The 18671-nt window shown below is 39.4% G+C and overlaps 1 protein-coding gene across 1 annotated transcript in view; it reads left to right on the plus strand.

Annotated features, from left to right (window-relative positions):
* The window catches only part of gatad2b (GATA zinc finger domain containing 2B), a 67644-nt gene that overhangs the window by 28183 nt on the left and 20790 nt on the right, over nucleotides 1–18671 (plus strand). The window contains exons 2-4 of the mRNA XM_014004825.1: nucleotides 11608–11988; nucleotides 16220–16349; nucleotides 17973–18104. Of these exons, the coding sequence (XP_013860279.1) occupies nucleotides 11609–11988; nucleotides 16220–16349; nucleotides 17973–18104 (642 nt within the window). The 5' untranslated portion in view covers nucleotide 11608. The remainder of the gene's footprint in view (nucleotides 1–11607; nucleotides 11989–16219; nucleotides 16350–17972; nucleotides 18105–18671) is intronic.

An 18671-nucleotide genomic window follows, 5' to 3' on the forward strand; every position in this document is an offset into this window, starting at 1 on the left:
TGAACTGGAGACCTGTCCAGGTGTCTCTGGTGAACTGGAGACCTGTCCAGGTGTCCCCTGCCTTCACCCAAAGGCAGCGAGGACAGGTACCAGTCCCACCCTGACCCTGATTAGGAACATGGAGGACAGGAGGAGAATTTTTCTTTATAGCAGGAAACAGATATTTAATTATAAAACATGATTTATTTGATGTTAATCTGAATCCGTTTAGTGTTGTTTGTTAATATATTTTACAGTTTTGTAGGAATGAACACGTTTGTAATGTTTGTTCAAAATAAACCTGCTTCTTATGACTTCTGTAACATGTTTTGAATAAAATATTATCAGTAAAAACCTCAAATCATGTCCTTTCTAATAATTATTAGAACTCTAGAAGAACTTTAACTCAGCAGAGTTTCCCCAAAGATTTTTTTAACCGTGGTGGTGACCTCTCATGTGGGGGTTTGACAAAATCTGGTTGTCCTCAAAACATTTTGGTTGTCCAAAAAATATCTCAATAAAAATATAATTTAATACGTAGGCTAAATTGTTCTGTATTCAAGGTGTAATATAAACAAATGTTCTCAGTCAGCAGGTTGACAGTTTTAGGAGCTGCTTGAGGAGAACTTCCTCGTTCTCCTCCTCATCCTCTTCTTTGAAACTCTTCAGTCCCGGGCTGGTCGGAGCCGAGCTGCAGGTGGATATGTTCGCTGCACCTCACTTTAAAAAACAGTCAGCTGTTGTGAACACACGGAAATGCTGTGAAGTGCTTTTAGAAATATATTAAATATAAAATATGGCGTAATCCTCGGTGGAAAATAGTCCAGGAAACGTGTGCGTTCCCGGGAGTTGTTCACCTGCAGCTGAGTGAAGCTGACCCCCCATCCACAGAGAAAGAAAAAAAGGCAGTAATTATTGATAAGGTAACCATGCTGTGGCTTCACCTGTCACATTTTCTTTTAAAGAAAGAAAAAGTAGCTTGCAAAGCTGTCGCATAGGTGCTACGTGATTAAAAGCAGAGCTGTACGTCTAATCACGCAAATGTCTTCCTATCTTTGTGAGGACCACACACAACGCTCAGCCTCACTCTGCACCGTCTTTTTCCCCAAGTTTGGTGAGAGGTGGATATGGAGGGATGCAAAAAAATAGCTCTCGACTTGATCTGGCCTTATTTAAATAAAAATGACTACATGCTGTGAAATTCTTAGAGGGGTGGACCGTCTCGTTGGCGGGGGCGGGGCATCAGGGTTGGCACTAGCCAATTTGGTTCCTTGGGCAAGATTTCAGGTGGCGCCTCTTGTGCAATTTTCTAAATCTCACTGCCATACATTCACATACACAATTAAATAGTAGTCTTTGATTTTTTTTTACCTTTTAGAGACAAGGTTAAGGTTAAAATATTTAACAATATAATTAGTTTGAAACAGAACAACAGAAGTCTACCTCATACCTGCCAACATTTGCTAATGGCAATGAGGAACACCTGCTCAAGTTAAAGAGCAGCTGTGGACTGAAGCAGTTATAGGGGATCTAGGGTTGTACTCCCTTCTGAAATTTTGTAAAAAAAAATCTATTCAAAACTATATTTTCCAGCCATTTGAAGAGCATTTTACTAAATTTCTGTATTTTACGTAACTTCATCTGAGATCACAGCTAAAATTTTCATTATCCATATTTTGTTTTCTGTTTACTCTTGAGAACCAGTAGTTAGTCTTGAATGCATCATATACTTTTATCACAAATTATCATATGCAGAGCACCTCATACAGTTTAAAGCTTGGATCCCCACACTCTCCAGTTTGAGTTGAGACAATCTCCAGGATGAAAAATGAAGCATCTTTTACAAAAGTGAAGTCCACTTGCTTTATTTTCATAAATATTTTGGCTTTGACATTATCCCTAATCTTGGTAGTGTCTTCCTTGGTCTTCATGATGTTGTTTGATCAGTAATTTTCTGTAAGAAACTTCTAAGGCTTTCAAATGTAGCTATACTTAGACTGGTATTAAATTACACACCAGTAAACACTATTTTATAATTTGGTGACTTCTGAAGACAGCTGGGTACTCTTCATTTTAGTTACAAAATGAATAAAAGCAAAATTGTATCATCTGCAATTATCAGAAGAACTGTCACCAATTAATATTGGCTCCTTTGCTGTTACTGCCAATAGTTCCACGTGATGAGGATGTATTTTTGTATGCGACTCACTATCAGGTGTCCATGTAAGCCCAATGGTCTTAAGGGGTACAGAGCAGCTAACATTAACCATAACACTACAGACTACAGCAAACTCTTCTCTAGCGAATGGTGAAAACAAATCTACTCAGCCGAGAGTCCACAATGCACTCAGTCTTTCCCTTACGAGCAGTGAGTAGATGATGTGGGTATCACATAGTGTTACTAAAGAGATGCTGCCATTCCACCGTGAAAAAGTTGGGTTTCAACTCAAATCTGACTATTTTAATCTGTTAAAACGAAGAAGTTAATTTGACTGATGATAGTATAATTTTACAACACAGTAACTAGTTTAGAGTAGGGGAGTCCCAATACTGATACCGGTATCAGGCCCGATACCAGAATCTAGTAGTCAAACTTGTACTCATATAACCAGCCGATACTCTTAACCGATACCGCTTTTGTCCCCTCCTGTGCTACGCTGCAGCACAAAGGGTAAACTACACTCCATACCAGGCGGTGGCGCTAATGCACCGACAAGTTATTTCCGACCGCACCCCCACAAATAACGGAAGACGACAAAAGAAGATAAGTAACATGTCGGCAGTTTGGAGATATAAGATCAACACGAAGTAGGGCTGGGCGATATGACCCAAAAAAAATCTCACATTTTTTCATCCCAAATTTGATTTTAATCGATTTCGTTTCCCACATAACAGAGTGCCTCTGTTTCAGGTATTGAAACAGTTTTTTGTACTTCTGCTTTTTGTAGCAAGAGCTTTCAAACAGATTTTGCTGTGAGGTGTTTGTTGCTCCAAGTTCGAGGTTGCAAAACCTAACCAGTTCCAGAAAACTGAAGAAACAGTGCTTTTTTGAGAAGTAGATCCTCTTTGTTAGCTGCCATATTGTCATGTCGTATACCAAGCATCTTGAGGGACAGGTGGGGTGACTTCTGAAATACAGAAGCCCAAAGAGTGCACTGGTGGGGGAAAAAAATCTCGATTTTCCCTAAATTAAATCTTTATAAATGGCAAATTCAAATTAATCGATGAAATTGATTTATCGCCCAACCCTAACACGAAGGACACCAAACAGGCAGACTGTCTGCTGTGCTCTGCTAAACTGTCAAGGGGAGGAGCGACAACTGGATGTTTTAACACCAGCAGTTTGATAAAGCATTTCAGGACAAGACATGACAAAGAGTCCAAAGAGTTTGTTGTCGCTAGCAGTAGCACAACCAACATTGAAGCAAGTTCTCAAGAAACGTGAGAAAATGGCAACAGACAATCCACGTGCTGTAAGGATGCACCGCCATCAGTTCTCAGATAGTTGATACTCTGGAAATTGTTCTTAAATTGATTGATTTAGTGAGCTCTACAATGTTCTGTGTTGAAACTGTCTGCATGTCAGCACCAAGTGGTCAGATGTGTGTAATCTGTGTCTTGCATGGAATTTCGATGGGTTGAATCATATTGAATTTCGTTGTATCATGATTTAAGCCTGAATTGTATAGTTTTTTTGCTGCTCATATTTCTTATGAATGAAGTGATGGTTTTGTATTCAGAAGCATGTTCTATCAGCCAATGACCAAATATGAACAACTCGTGTTTAACCATGTGGTGCCATAAATGTCACATCATCTTTGTGATGCTGAACCACAAATACAAGTACCTTCTTACCCCTTATCTAAATTTAGAATAACAGCACTAGTGTGGAGGCCATTAGTTATTTACACTAGAATAATCCAGGTTAGTGTTTTTGGTCTTTGGGAGTTGGGAACTGCTAAAATGAAACACTTTCCAGGCTGTTGTGTAAAAAAGTGTAACAGAGAAGAAGGAGTTGGGGTGGCAAAGAGACAGAAAGCTTAAGGTGGGCAGGAGGGACTAGAGTTGCATCAGCCATGATGCACATCTTAGGTAAAATAGGCAGGAGATACAACTTCACATGTGTAAAATACCTTATTATCCCTCTGTTAGACTGGCAAACACAGAAAAGAGGTTTACATCAGCAGTGTAACGAAGGTCGATAGTTTTCTGAAGACGACATTTTAGCAGCAGCCATTTGATCGACAGCTCATTGCATTAAGAACATGGTGTGTCGGTGTGTGTGTGTCCATGCTGGGGGATGGAAGGAAGGAATTAGGAGCTGGTATTATATCAGGAGAGCGCTGCCAGCTCTGCTTCTTTTGCCCTGTGTACACGTACATGTAGTTTTGTTCTTGCTAATGGATACTCCTCATTGATAGAATACATTTCCATTCACGCTCGAACAGTAACCATCTAAGCTGGATACCCCCTTGACTCTATATAAGTCTTGATCTAAAAAAAAAACACTTATTTTTACCCATGAGGACCTCAGTTTTTGTCCCCACGGTGGCACAAGACCACATTAATTAGTGCTCAGTTGGGTTAAAATCCCCGTCTGCCGTGGTAAACAGTCAAACGCTCACAACAAAGACACAAAGACGTGTGCAAGTAAAGCTAGAGATGCAAAAAAAAATCCTTCTCTGTGTATCTTGGCTGTGTCCCTTTTTTTCCCTACCCTCCCCACCCTTCTACCCACAACCGTGGACCCCATATGCGCACACACACAGGCACATTCGCACCTGATTGGCCGGTGTAATATGAACAAATGAAACTCTAAGCTTTGGCCACATTTAAGGGGCCCCTGAGAATAAGCATGTGTTTATTTTTACTGTGAAAGAGGGGGAGGAAAAGACGAGGGTTTGAAGAATTGGGGGAGGGGAGGGAAGTAGGAACGTTTCTTTGTGGTACTGTACAGCTGGAGCAGGGGGGGTTAAAAAATCCTTCCTTCTGTTGGAATGCTGTACCAAATGTGAATGACTGATTATCTGCCGCCGTCATTTGAAGGGCTGTGTCTTCACACACACACACACACACACACACACACACACACATATCTGAGCTGTAAATTGCTGCTAGAGTAAGAATGCTTGAGTTTTGGTGTTTGGTTTTAAAGGCATCGAGAAATTAGTTTTCATAAAAAATGCCAACCTTTTCAATGTTCTTATTTGGTGTTTGAAATTAAAATTTTTGCTTTAAAGTGTGACTGTATACTATCAGCATCCACCCTCTTTTTGGGCTTGCCATTTTGCCACAGTTTGTTTTTATATATTTGTAATTATTTCGTTGGTCTGGCATAGAACCAGAAGCTGAGGTTGGAATGAATGTGTGGTTGAAAGGGAATATTGTGTGTGTGTGTGAGCGAGCGACAACTTAAACAGTCTTTATGTTATGTAAAGGCCGTCTGTAGTCTTGATAACCAAGAATAGGGGGAGACAGGATGGGTGGGTGGAGGGGGTGTTGGGGTGCATGGTACTGACGTGCGGCACAAGGCTAACTACGATTGGCTCATCAGCACCATTCACAGCACAGCTCCTCCGGCTCATTAAAGGTGGAGACTCGGCAGAGATGTTGCAGAGCCGCATGTGTGTTTCTTTCAGCAAATGGAGGCGAAGCCTCATCTACTGTCACAAGTCAATTAGGAAGAAATGGCATGGCGGCTTGTACCGTACAACCCCAAAGGGATTTATATGGATTTGAAAAGCCTGTTTGTTTTTTACTTGATCTAAAGAATTTTTTTAATTCTGATTTTATTTTATTTTTGTTTTATTTTAGGGTATGTTTTACAAAGCCAACAAGTTCAGTTAAATTTATCTGTGATCTATTTTTTTTTTTTTTTGATTCCTTGACCCGACAACGTTTCAGGACAACTGAAGGAGGAGAAAAAACATTGTTGTTCCTTCATCCATTTCATCCATCCATTTTCTTTACCAGCTTTTTCCTTTCTGAGACACAGGGGTCACTGGTACCCATATCTGTATGAGAGGCAAGGGACACCCTGGACCAAGTCCATCTCAAAACCACAACAGATACAAATGAGACAAACGTCCGTTCTCACTCACTTATGGACAATTTCGTAGGGGATGCACAATAACTTGTGTTAGTGAATTATCTGTTTTGAACTTGTGGAATGACATTTTCTCTTTTGTTTAAATCTGAGATCAGTGTTAAAAGGTCTTTTTTATATATATAATTAATGTGCCTTATTTAAAAAGATGAACATATGAGAAATTGTTTTGTTTGATATACTTTTAAGAAATGTTTGTTTGCTAAGAGTTTATTTCAAATAATATAATTTAGTGTCTTGTTTATTTATGTTATGATCTTACCCATTTTTGTCTCGTCTTATCTCCTGGCATGTTATCGGTTACTATCGGTTATCGGCCGTTAGATGGAGAAAGTTATCGCTTATCGGTATCAGTTCTTAAATTAAGTTAGATTCAAAGTACATTTGTTTTTATTATTATTAATATGATGTCAAACATTTTTTCTACCTGAAAGAGTGCTTCTGAGAGTATGAATGCATTACGACCGCATCATACTACTTATAGGAAGATACACAGGCAGTTCAGCATGGTAAACCGTGGCTAACAAGGAGATAAAAGCTTCGGTCTTTAGCGAGGGTGAACGGCTGCTTGTCAAGCTCCATCATTTCCATCGTTAAGTTGCTTGAAATCTGCGTCCTCTCTGGCAGTTTTATTGGATTTGTCAAAAGCCTCAGCAATGATTTAAGTCCCGATGAGTTTTTGAACGCTAGCTTGTTGTTGTTAGCATTTTAGCAGACGGACTCTGTGCTGCATTAGGGCTGTGTATTGGCAAGAATTTGGCAATACGATACATATCATAATAGAGGGGTCACAATACGATATATCCCGATATATTGCGATACTGTAAGCAAGGCAATATTGCGATATATTGCAATTTTTTTGTCCAAAAATTCTATTAAATAAAAACCTCTTACTGAAAAAAAGAAAAGCTAATGTTTACTTACAATGCTAATGCTACCCTTACTCTCTGGCGCTCAAGAGGTAGAGGAGCCAAATGGCTGGCTTGCTGCTGCCAACTAGTGGTCAGAGGCTGAACTACAACACAAAAATGAACGGTTGGCAAGAAGGTTGACATTTTAAACCTTAATTAAAAATCGATACAGTGCTTTATAATATCGATACAGTATCGGGAAATGAAATATCGCGATATTTCAGTGTATCGATATTTTCTTACACCCCTATGCTGCATTCAGGAGGTAAGGGACTTTACATGTTCTCAAATTGGGAGTAGTTTTTCCAACCTTTTTATGTGTATAATTATAAAGTTTGTGTGTAACATACATGGTTAATTGGTAAAATAATATTAATAATTCTTAAAATGACTGGTTTTTCAGCACGGAGTATTCTAATTATTGTTATAGTGAGAAAGTATTTTTTTCTGATGCAACTTGAACATTGCTTGGGTTGTGCCAGACAGGAAGTGATTTGAACAAAAAGGGTAAAAATAAACACACATTCTCATCTCCGCGCTGGCAAAAAAATATATTATCATTTCTGTTTGTTATGATATCGGACCAATAAGTATGACGTCATAATTCCCTGATATCGGGCCGATAACTATCGTGCACCCCTACAATGTAGGGTTACCAATTAACTGAACGTACAGGTTTTGGGTCTGTGGGAGAAAACCAGAGTACCCCCCACATGCACGGGGAGAAACTCCACCCAGAAAGGTCTCCACCTGGGCTGTGATCCTGCAACCATCTCACTGGAAGGCAAACATCTAACTGAAAGTGAACCTCGTGCTCCTGAACCTGACTGTATTTGTTCTGTTTTATTTATATTTCTCTAACAATTAAATGTGATGTGGTAGTGGCGACGAGTCAGTTACAATCCATAATCTGAGTGTGGAATCTTGCCGTATCACATGAGGTGGCGAATAATTTTGTTTTCAAGGTTTGACCAAAATAGATATAACTGTCATTTCTCATTAAATGGTTGTAGTGTGAGACTCTGTCATGAAGAATGGTGTGAGGAATGCTTATAGTTTTAGTAGGGATGACATTGACCGATAATTTGTTGACAATAATATTTTTAACCAAGCATATTTTTAAGTATAATTTATCCTAATTTCTTAAATGTTTGGATTAAAATAAGTGTTACTACTAGTATTCTCTGCCTAGAGGAGCCAAGTATTGGTTCCGTTCAGGCAACAGCTTTTGAAAATATTATGACAGAAGACTTTTCTTTGCCTGCTTCATTGTTGAACTGCTGGTTTATAAATTTTTCCAGGGCTGAAGGGTCTAACGTATGGGAGTACTTCAGGCCAGCTGCTAACAGAGTGGTTTGTAGGCTCTGCAAGGTTTTCTGGTCTTACCACAGCAACACTAAACTGATGCACACAGAGGCTGCGATCAGCTGACAGCAATGTGAAGCCACCATAAGTATTTTCAGGCTGCTAAATAAATGTTACTCTGCCACATTCTTAGGAGAATAAATGTTTAAGAAAATTTTTAGACTAGAATCTGGAACCAAGTGTGATCATGCTGTGCTGGTGTTATGCTGATTTGTGTACCCCTGTCAAATTTAGTTATTTTTACTGCTCTGATTATGAAGTCACCAACATGTCCAGATGGAAGCAGCTAGAGTCTAAAACTCTTTGTCTGAATGATTGGGTGTCAAGCGTTGATAGTTCCCACGTTTATTGTACTGTTTGATAGAATAGAATGAAGCAAACAGTCAATTGGTACAATTACCTGAAGTCTTCCTCAATATAGAGCTGCTCCTCTTCCAGCTCTGTTGTGAAAGCAGGCGACAGGGAGCCACTTGACTCCACTCCACCACAATCCTCCATGGGATGTGTTTGCTTAGAGCGGTTCTGCCCAGTCCTGGTCCTTGAGGGCCACTATCCTGCATGTTTTAGTTGCTTCCCCTGCTTTTCAGCAGGTCTCCAGTTCTGCAGAAGCCTGTTAGTCATTCATTCAGATCAGGTGTGTCAAAAGAGAGAAACATAGAAAACATGCCAGGTTGTGGCTATAGGGCTATAGCCATAAGCCAGTGTTTCCCAAAGTTGGGATAGGGACCCAAAGTGGGGTCCCGAAAAATCAAGGTGGGGTCCTGAAAAGATTTTTGGAATTAATTACATTTTTGCCTTAGTTGTTACAAAGGAGTATAAAAATTATTGTTACTATTAATATTAACTATTGTTTTGTTGACCTGATACAAATGTTTATCATCCAAAAATAGTTGGGGCCTCAGGTCTCTGCTACTGTTATTTTGTGGGTCAAAAGCTGAAAAGTTTGGGAACCACTGCCATAAGCAATAAATCAATCACATGATAAATTAAAATTAGATGAGTTTTTTTAATGAGGTTGATAATTTTCATTTAATTTCTTTTAACTCTTTAGGGAGGAGTGAGCTGTCTTTCCAGGTACTGCATCGTCTCGAAACCTCTTTAGCATTAGGACGATCCAGATTTTTTGGCTCCCGATACAATCCGATTTTTTTAATGATTAGTCTTTCCGATACCAATCCAATACCGTTCCAATAGCTTTATTTCTTTATTTCTTTCCAAGTGACAAAGTTGGTAGTATTAAAGCGAGCCCTGCTGTTTCCACCACAAGAAACATCCAGTTTACAGATTTTGCAAGATGCAGTTTCAACATCCATTGTTTTCCATTGAAAAGTGTTCCCACACTGTGGACATGGTTGCATGCTTGTGTGCATCTTGACTTCTTAACAGCAGTTGTAAAGCATGATGATGCTGAAAACTGTCGCGAAAACTGGATCGGCCCGATAACATGGCCAAATCTGATTCTACCTGATTTTCAAAAAATGGTCATATCTGCCACAGATACTCTGAGTGCATATCTGATCAGGACATCCCTATTTAACATTAGAGCCCCGTGAACATTTAGCTAGAGGAGGGTCTTTTTTCTCATGACACCATGCCCAACCTTGGGTTTACGAGTTGTTTTTGTTTGTTTTGTTTTGCATATGTAAATTTCATAAACTTCTGTAATCTTTGTAAGTAGCGCAAACGTAACTGCAGGGTTTTTCTGACGCCAGAGGAAGACAGATTAAATAGCACAAGCTTGGATAAAGGAGATGGGAAGCGATTTTACAGCTTCACCAGTTGTTTTTGTGTCTTGTTTTTACAGTCTTTGGTCCAGGTCGTTTTTTTTTTTTGTTGTTGTTGTTTTTTACGTACATTAATTTTATAAGCTTTGTAAGCAGGGTTGTGGGTGGGCGGGAGTTGTATTAGAGCTCAGTCCAGGACTGACGTGTGTTCTGTCCTTCCAGGATCATTCAGAAAAAACACAATATCAGAGGTAGAGGTGGGCGATATGTATATCACAGACGATATTCTCGTTCATGTTGCTTTGAAGATATGTAAATTCACATTATTGAGTATTCATACTGTCTCGAACAGACAACAAATACAGTGGTGAAGACAGAGGCATAACTCCCCATTCACTGAATATTTGCCACAGAAACCTTTGTTCATTGTTCACTGATGAACATTAACATTTACCCTCTCCGCATCATCGTCAGGAGAACATCACCATGTTCTCTAGGAGACTATTTCAAATGTTTTTGTAGTTTGTCATATCCATACATGTCCTAGTAAGCAAGCTGGATTTGACAGCATGTTTTTATCTTTATTTTTTTAAAGAAAGAAGGAAAGATATAGTCAGATTATCGATATCGGAAAATGAAATCGAGATTTTTTTTTTTGTCTATATTGCCCAGTCCTAATCAGAGGTAGTATCAGAGCCGGGCCAGCCAACTTGTGAAAAAGAAAGCTGCGGTCCGCAGCTCGAAAAATGATAACGAACTGATGACATCAGTGAGCGACGGCAGGATTTAATCAACAAACAGATTTATTACTGAGGGGATATGGAAGATGACACTGACAGGACAGCAACTTTGTAGTTAGTTTTAAAAATACTGAACCACAGGATTGCTAAAATTAAGTTATTTCAGTTTGTTTTGCTTGATATGAGACAGACACACAATAAATTTGTTGTGAGATGTGTTCCACGTCTCTTTTGGTTCTGCACTGCTGGGTTCATTTCTGAACGCGTACATTTGAGCAGGACCTGGCCGGCTTCTCCTGTGATTTATGAATGAACCGAGGGAACTTAAATCCAGATTGGTGTGTGAGGCCATTTTGAAGAACTGTCTTGTGAAAGAGGTTTAAATTAGTTGAAAATGGTCACTGAATGATATTGTTTATCATAATTTCTGAGACAATTTATAGTCCAGCAAAATTTGCCATGATGGGCCTAATTATGGCTCTTAACAACCAGGATTGGCCACCACTGGTTTAGTAGATTGGTTGTACTGCTTTGCACTACAATGGAAATGGAAATTTAGACATAAATTCTACTCTGTAACCCTTAAACTGCTATGTAGTAGAGAATATATGCGTCAAAGTTGTTAAAACACTTAACCAGAAATGTTTATTGCCTGTCGCCAGAGTTGTCTATCACAGTCAAGCATGAGAGGTGACAGGATATCATCACCTGTCAATGCAATGTATAAAAGGTCTAATGTCTTCTAAAAATAAACTGTCCAAACTTTTCTGTGTCTCCCTCAGGATGGAGCGGATGTCTGATGATGCGCTGAGGCTAAATCTGCTAAAGCGAGGTTTAGAGTCACCCAGTGAGCGGGAGGAGGCCCTGTCCAAGCGTCTGAAAATGGAAGGTCACGAGGCCATGGAGCGTCTTAAGATGTTGGCGCTACTGAAACGCAAAGACTTGGCTGACCTGGCAGCCCTTGAGGTTCCAGGGACGCTCGGAGATGGGAAAGGCCCCGGAGCCAGCGCCATCCACCACCAGAGCCTAATGGGCGCTGCCTATGAGGAGAAGCTAAACGGGAGTCTAAGGCTTGGAGGCCACAGTGGTCACGTTGGACAAAGTAAAAATGGAAAAGAGAACATCATAGATGAACCTGTGGATATGAGTGCTGGCAGAAGATGGTGAGAAATAAGTTTTTATGGAACACTGTGTATAGTACAGGATGTACAGTTGTGGTCAGAAGTTTAAACATTAATCATGGGCCTGACTGTCATAGTAGTTTTGGCTTTAGATAGTGGAAGAATTTTATAACATACAACTTGAACAAGAAAACAAGAAGTGGTGTGAATTCTGAGAGTCTTAAAGACAAATTTAGACAAGATTGTGTCAAATATAAATATAAACAGAATGCAGGGATTTGAAAATCTATGAAACACGTATTTTATTTGCAATGGAACATATTAAACATATCAAGTGCTTTGGGGTGGGGGGTCATTTAGATTTTATGACATCAACACAACTCAAGAAGTTGGAACAAGACTTTTCCCACTGTGAGGCATCCTCTTCTTTTAACAACAAACGTTCAGGAACTGAGCAGAACGGTTGCTGGTGACTTTAGAGGGAATGTTGTCCTATTTTTGCCTGGTGTAGCGTTCTATCTGTTCAACGGTCCTGGGTCGTCTTAAGCAGATTTTTTGTTTCATGATTCTTCATAGGGGTGCCGATTTCCTTACTTTTGGGAGATTGGAGATCGGCTGATCGTTAGATTAGATCAGCTTTTCTACTTCCACAAAGGTCTGAAAATCAGCCACTGTCCTCTTTTGCTCTGCTCTGAGCTCTACCTTATATTCAGTTAAAACAAGTTTGTATTGTTTAAAGTATTTCAGTAAAATACCATTTGAACATTGAAGTTGTATTGTGACTTTATAACATCTGACAGTGTCAGTTATTTAAAAAAATCGATATCGGTCAAGATCGGAAAGAGCAGGTCAGACCTTTTAGGGATCGGAGATTGACAAGAAAACTGTAATCGGTGCACCCCTACTTCATATGTTGGTCAGAGATCTGGACTGCACACAGGTCAGTTAAACACCCAGACTTTTCAGTTATGAAACCTTGATGTTGGTTTAGCATTGACTTACTAAAATATGCAAGGCCTTCCCTGAATAATACACCACATGTGGCTCTAAACTCGAATATACTTTTCTGCATTGATTGTGCCTTTCTAGATTTGTAAGGCCTGAGTCACACTACAAGATTTTAAAACAGTCGGACGATTTTCAAAGACTGAGAGACTCCACACATGAGGATAAAAAAAATCATAGATATACCAGGTTTGGTCCCACAGTGTGTGGTGTACAACCACACGGCAAGAGACAACACACCACACACGTAAAGATATTTCATTCATGAACATTCAGATGTTGTCGGCTATTAAATCACGCGAGACTTCCTGAAATCTCGCGAGAATTCAGATGTCCGAGGAAAAATCTCACGTGACCTCCAGAGACGTGAGTTCAGAGTAAATAAAGCTTTGCGACGAGGAAGAAACAATGTTGATCGTTTGTGGACTATTTTTACCAGAGGAAGAACAGTTCCATAGGACTTCTAACATCCAGCAGATTTTCTGGTGAGTCCTGACAGTTGTTTTTTTTTTTGTCTTCTCTATTTTGGATTCCGCTCCATGTTTACGTCACCTTGCTTTTTGATTGGCTACACGTCTTATTCACAGGCTGAGAGCTCGGCTGAACACTACACACACTGTGATATCGGGCCAAAAACTCCTAACTCACCTCCCACGGCGGGAATATCTGCTATGATTATGTTTAGAGCCATCACGATAATCTGGACTTTCTTAAGATTGTCGTAAGGGCAAAAATCGGCCTGATTTTCTTGTAGTGTGGCGCCGGCCTAAGCTGTACATGCCAGATACACTAATGCACCCCAATACCATCAGAGAGGCAGCTGTTTGAACTGTGCTCTCATGACAGGCCGAATGGACGTCCTGCTTAGTACCGAGGACGTGGCATCGTTTTGTTTTCAAAAAGATCTTTGATGCTGATCTCAGAACGGTTTTCCTGTTTGCTTCAGTCCATTTTAAACTAGCTTTGGCCCAGAGGTGGTGATGTGTTTGGATGGCATTAACATATGGATTCTCTGCATGATAAGGCTTTAAGCTGTGTTTGTGGATGGCACAGTGAAGTGTGTTTACAGTGATTTGTGGAAGTGTTGCTGAACACATGGTGCTCGTAACAGAATCATAACTGGTTTAATGCAGTGGCCGCTGAAGGCTTGAAGATCACGGGCATCCAATATTGCCTTTAGATGATTCTCCACATCCTTGAAAGTTTTTGATGACATTTTCCAAATTTTTCATAGAGGAACATCTAATTTTAGAACCTCTGCCCAGTTTTATTTGTATTCATGCCATTTATCACATAAATTAACAGCCTTTTGTGTCCGCATCCAAACATTTGAAGTTGCTGTCGTCAAATTCCAAAATACCTTTTTCCAAAAATGGCACAATATCTTAATTTAAAAAAATAATAACTATGTTCCATTGTGAATAGAATGAGTTTTGAGGTTAGCAAATCTTTGGATTCTGTTTTTTTTTTTCTTACATTTTACACAACGTCCCAAATTTTTGGCATTAAAAATCTATCAATCAATGCAGTCGTTGCTCGACTCCTCAGCTCTACATTGTAGTAAAGAAAACTTGTGTTTATTAATGCCAGGTGAACGTTTTTATATATATATATAGATATGATTTGCTTCATATTCAACACACCATGTTGTACTTTGTGTTGGTCGTTCCTCTGTTGGAGCCAGCATCATGTTTTATTTATATTTTCCCCCTGTAGTTTTAGTTACAGTAGCTTAGTTTTGGCCTAAACATCGTGGGCCAGACTTCACCCCCTCATGCACCAGTGAGGCTGGGCTACACTCAGTTTTGCTGATCACCAGTTTTCCAACTGGTCACATCCCAAAGCTGCCACAGTTGAGGAACACCAGCACAGTCTGGCCGCTTCAATTTAACCCCTCAACAAGGATGCTAATGTTGTTTCCTGTTCTGCTTTCAACAAATCAACGTATCTGCCAGTGCTGTTAAGGGTTGTATTTCACTGGGCTGGGACTGTTCTGGTTTACCTGGGGACTGAAAAATTGCAAGAAAATAGGCTAATTTTCCTTTTCAGTCTTACTAAAGTCTAAATGTTTCTAAATGTGAGCCATGTGGTCACATTTCGAAAGTCCAGTTTTTGAAAATCACCTACATTTTACTCGCCTTGGCAGTCTCCCTCTACAGTTAATGAAGAAAAGTCAGTTTGGAACCAGTTTTAGTGATTATCATTTAATTCAGTTTATTTGTGTAGCACCAAGTCACAACAAAAGTCGTCTCAGGGCGATGTACAAAAAGCAGCCAGCAGATTGGTTGAATCATCTCTCGTCCTGAGCAGCACATTGGCTGCAGTGTTGCATTTTAAATTGGCGTGGTTTTTACATCTGGACATTTGGGGCTATAAACTTAGAGGAGAACTCCAGTCACAGTTCTGACCATTAACTGTTTGAGATACGATTGGTCTGGAGATCAATTTATCCCAAATTATTTAAACAGGTTTGTTATTCAAGCAACAAGGCATTAAAGTGCCTGTGACATCTAATTTTTGAGATAAACGTGAATACATTTTTGGAAAGATAAGATTGATGAAATATTGCAAAACAAATTTCATGTCACTGAGATGAACGGTTATTGAGATATTTACATGTGAAGAAACAGGAAGTGATGTCAAAGGAGAATGTCAGCATGTAAACAGAGCCTTGCTACTATGACTAACAACACAGGCTGTAGAGAAGAATCTCATGTTTCTTTAGATTATTTTGAGTCTCTATCAAAGAGAGACGAGGAAGAGTTCAACTTTAAATCATATTGTTTTAATTAACAAAGACCAGGGAGTTTATTTTATTAAAGAGTTCCTCTTTGATGTCACTTCCTGTTTCACTTAGGCTGAGCCAAGTTCAAAAGAAAATAGGCCGGTTATGTGACAAAATGGGTAAAATCATGTGTATTTTCTTAAGTATAAAGATGTTTTCTTTGACTTTTTGTATTTTAAGTATATGCATGTCACAGGCACTTTAAAGAAATATTAGGAGCCAACATAAACATTTTGAGACATTTTATAGACTTATATGTGAATTGTGTTGTATCTCACTGGGCTGTTAATTATAACTAATAGGAGAAGTTATGATGCTTTTTTCTGATTGACGTACTTATTTATCTGATAGAAAGTAAAACAAAACGAGTGACAGAACCCTAATTAAATCAAGTTAGACATCTACTTTATCTTCTGATAAATATCCCTGTCAATTATCACTAAAGTTGATGCAACTTTTCACTTTTCTCGTGCTGCCTTGTAGTGAGGCTGACCGTGCCAGACAAACTCCATCTCCAGATGTCATCATCCTGTCAGACAACGAAGCATCCAGCCCTAGGACGACGCCTCGACCTGACGAGCGCATGCAACAGGCCAACCTAGATATGTTCAAGGTAATTAACCGTCAACATCTGCATCACCTCTGCACAGCTTTCATGTTCCGATGTTTGAAATCTAAATGTTAGAGTCCAGCTGTCAGCGCGTTAGCAGTAGGAGACGTTTGGTTCTCTTGGTTCCAGAAGTAAATTATTTTTTCTCACCACTACAGAAGTTCTGTAATTAGCCCATGAAAATGGTACTGCAATGAAAAAGCAAACAAGTTAATGAACAAAATCAGAAACTTGCATATTTACTTTTGCTGTTAGGAAAGGAGCAGGTTATCAAATAATTATTTTCCAAAGTTTGTTCACAAAAGCCCTTTAAATTTTATGTTAATTTCTTGGGATGCATGATATATTAGCATTAACACTGGAAGTGGCCGATGTTGGTCATTGTTTTATCATATCTGTTAGAGCTGGGCGGTATGACCCAAATTTTATATCACAGTATTTTCAACATTTACACCAGTTTCACGGTAAATCACGGTATTATTTTTTATCACAGCTCAGCTGATGATAATAAAATGTACAAATGTTGCTTATTAACTTTTTTCTTTTACTGTACCTCTGTCTGTGTCGCTGTTTCCCTCCTCTGTGTCTGTTCTTCTCTGACCGATGGTTGGAGACGGTAGTCACGTATTTTGGTCCGATTGTGTAGGAGGGTTAAGTAAAGATTTTGATTGGGTCTATTTTATGTTATTTAATAAAGCTTAACAGGACTCACCTTGCACACTAGCCAATTCAGTTCCACTACAAACTACTTCCCCCGGGCTTTTCACAATAAAAGCATGTTAAAGTCTCCATGTGTTAACATCTCCATTATAATGACGCGCATTAAATCTAACTGTGCACGTCACTGAAGAGTTGTTTACAACATTCAGCGATGGTGTAAACAGGATGTTTTTCTCTTTTACTTCAGTCAATATAAGCAGCTGAAACACCACCCTCCGCCAGATACTCCAACAAGCTGCTCCAACAATAACATTAGCATGCTAACGCACGTAGCGGTGCTGCGAGGAAAAGTGTCCCCCGGGAAACAGTTCACTGGCAGCCGCGACGAAACGTTCCGCACGTGTTCAGGCTATTAAACCTGAACACGAATGTCCAGCATTCAGAAAATTCATATAACAAAAATAAAAACAGGTATTAGGTATGAACTGGTATACCGCCCAACACTAATATCTGTATCTGTCTGACAAGTAAAACTGGGCCTATTTTAACGTCTGATATTGATTTTTTTTGGTCTGCTCATTTTTTACGGTATTGGAAAAAAGACAATTGTGTTTGTGTAATATCAGTAAATATAGGTTATCGGCCATAACAGCAATATTAATATTGATATCTGCTTGGTGCATCCCTAATAATACGTTTTAATAGACAGACAGAATATCAAGTCAAATCTAGAAAGAACCCACATTACATAAAAGTTACAAAATGTTTCAGCTTCAGCTGCCTCCACAGACTGGACTGAGGTCTGGAGACAGAGCTACTCCGTGATCTTAATGTCTACTTTTTGTTGTCACTTCTTCTTTGGTGCCGATTTATTTATGTATTTGAATAGTTGACAAAAGGTATTGCGTGTGGACTCTTTGCATCTGTTCACCCTCCGTTCCATGTTTTCTGGCGCCTGTGTTTCAGGGTAAGACGGAAGAAGAGAGGCAGCAGATGATCAAAGCTTTGAGAGAAGAGCTGCGTCTGGAGGAGGCTCGCCTGGTGCTGCTCAAGAAGCTCAGGCAGAGTCAGATGCAGAAGGAGAACGTGGTGCAGAAGGTCAGTACTGCTGTCACCTTTACTGCCAGAAAACGTGCACCACCCAACACCAAACATGCTACATTTAATGGTAGAGTTAGACCAAACTCTGTTGCTTCATCAATCAGGTCAGATATTAGCCAATCATAGAGCCTTTCTCCTCTCCCACGCTGCTGTCCCACAGTGTTACACACAGGGCTCATATCACAACACAACATGAACGGAAATGATCCTTCAGTGTAACTGAAGAAAAACACCCAAACAAAAAACATGAAATAGACTGAGGTTCTTTATAATCTTTAAACTTTAAGAATAGCTCTGTGATAAAAGAATGTTTACATCAGTGTTGTCTTCTCAGTTATGTTGATTGATGTTTTAAATCACTGCCTTATGTGACATAAACAGTTAGTTGTGTTGGCACTTTATAAGCTGGATTAATTAGCCTCGTACAAGAAGAGGGTGAGATAAACACGTGTTGGTAAAGGTGTGAATAGCTATCGCTTTCTGTTCTTTAATGCAGTGGTTCCCAAACTTTTTATCTTCTGACCCACAAAATATCCATGGCAAAAACTTGTGACCCCAAATATT

Source organism: Austrofundulus limnaeus, unplaced genomic scaffold (genome assembly GCF_001266775.1).
Source record: "Austrofundulus limnaeus strain Quisiro unplaced genomic scaffold, Austrofundulus_limnaeus-1.0 Scaffold27, whole genome shotgun sequence".
NCBI lineage: Eukaryota > Metazoa > Chordata > Actinopteri > Cyprinodontiformes > Rivulidae > Austrofundulus > Austrofundulus limnaeus.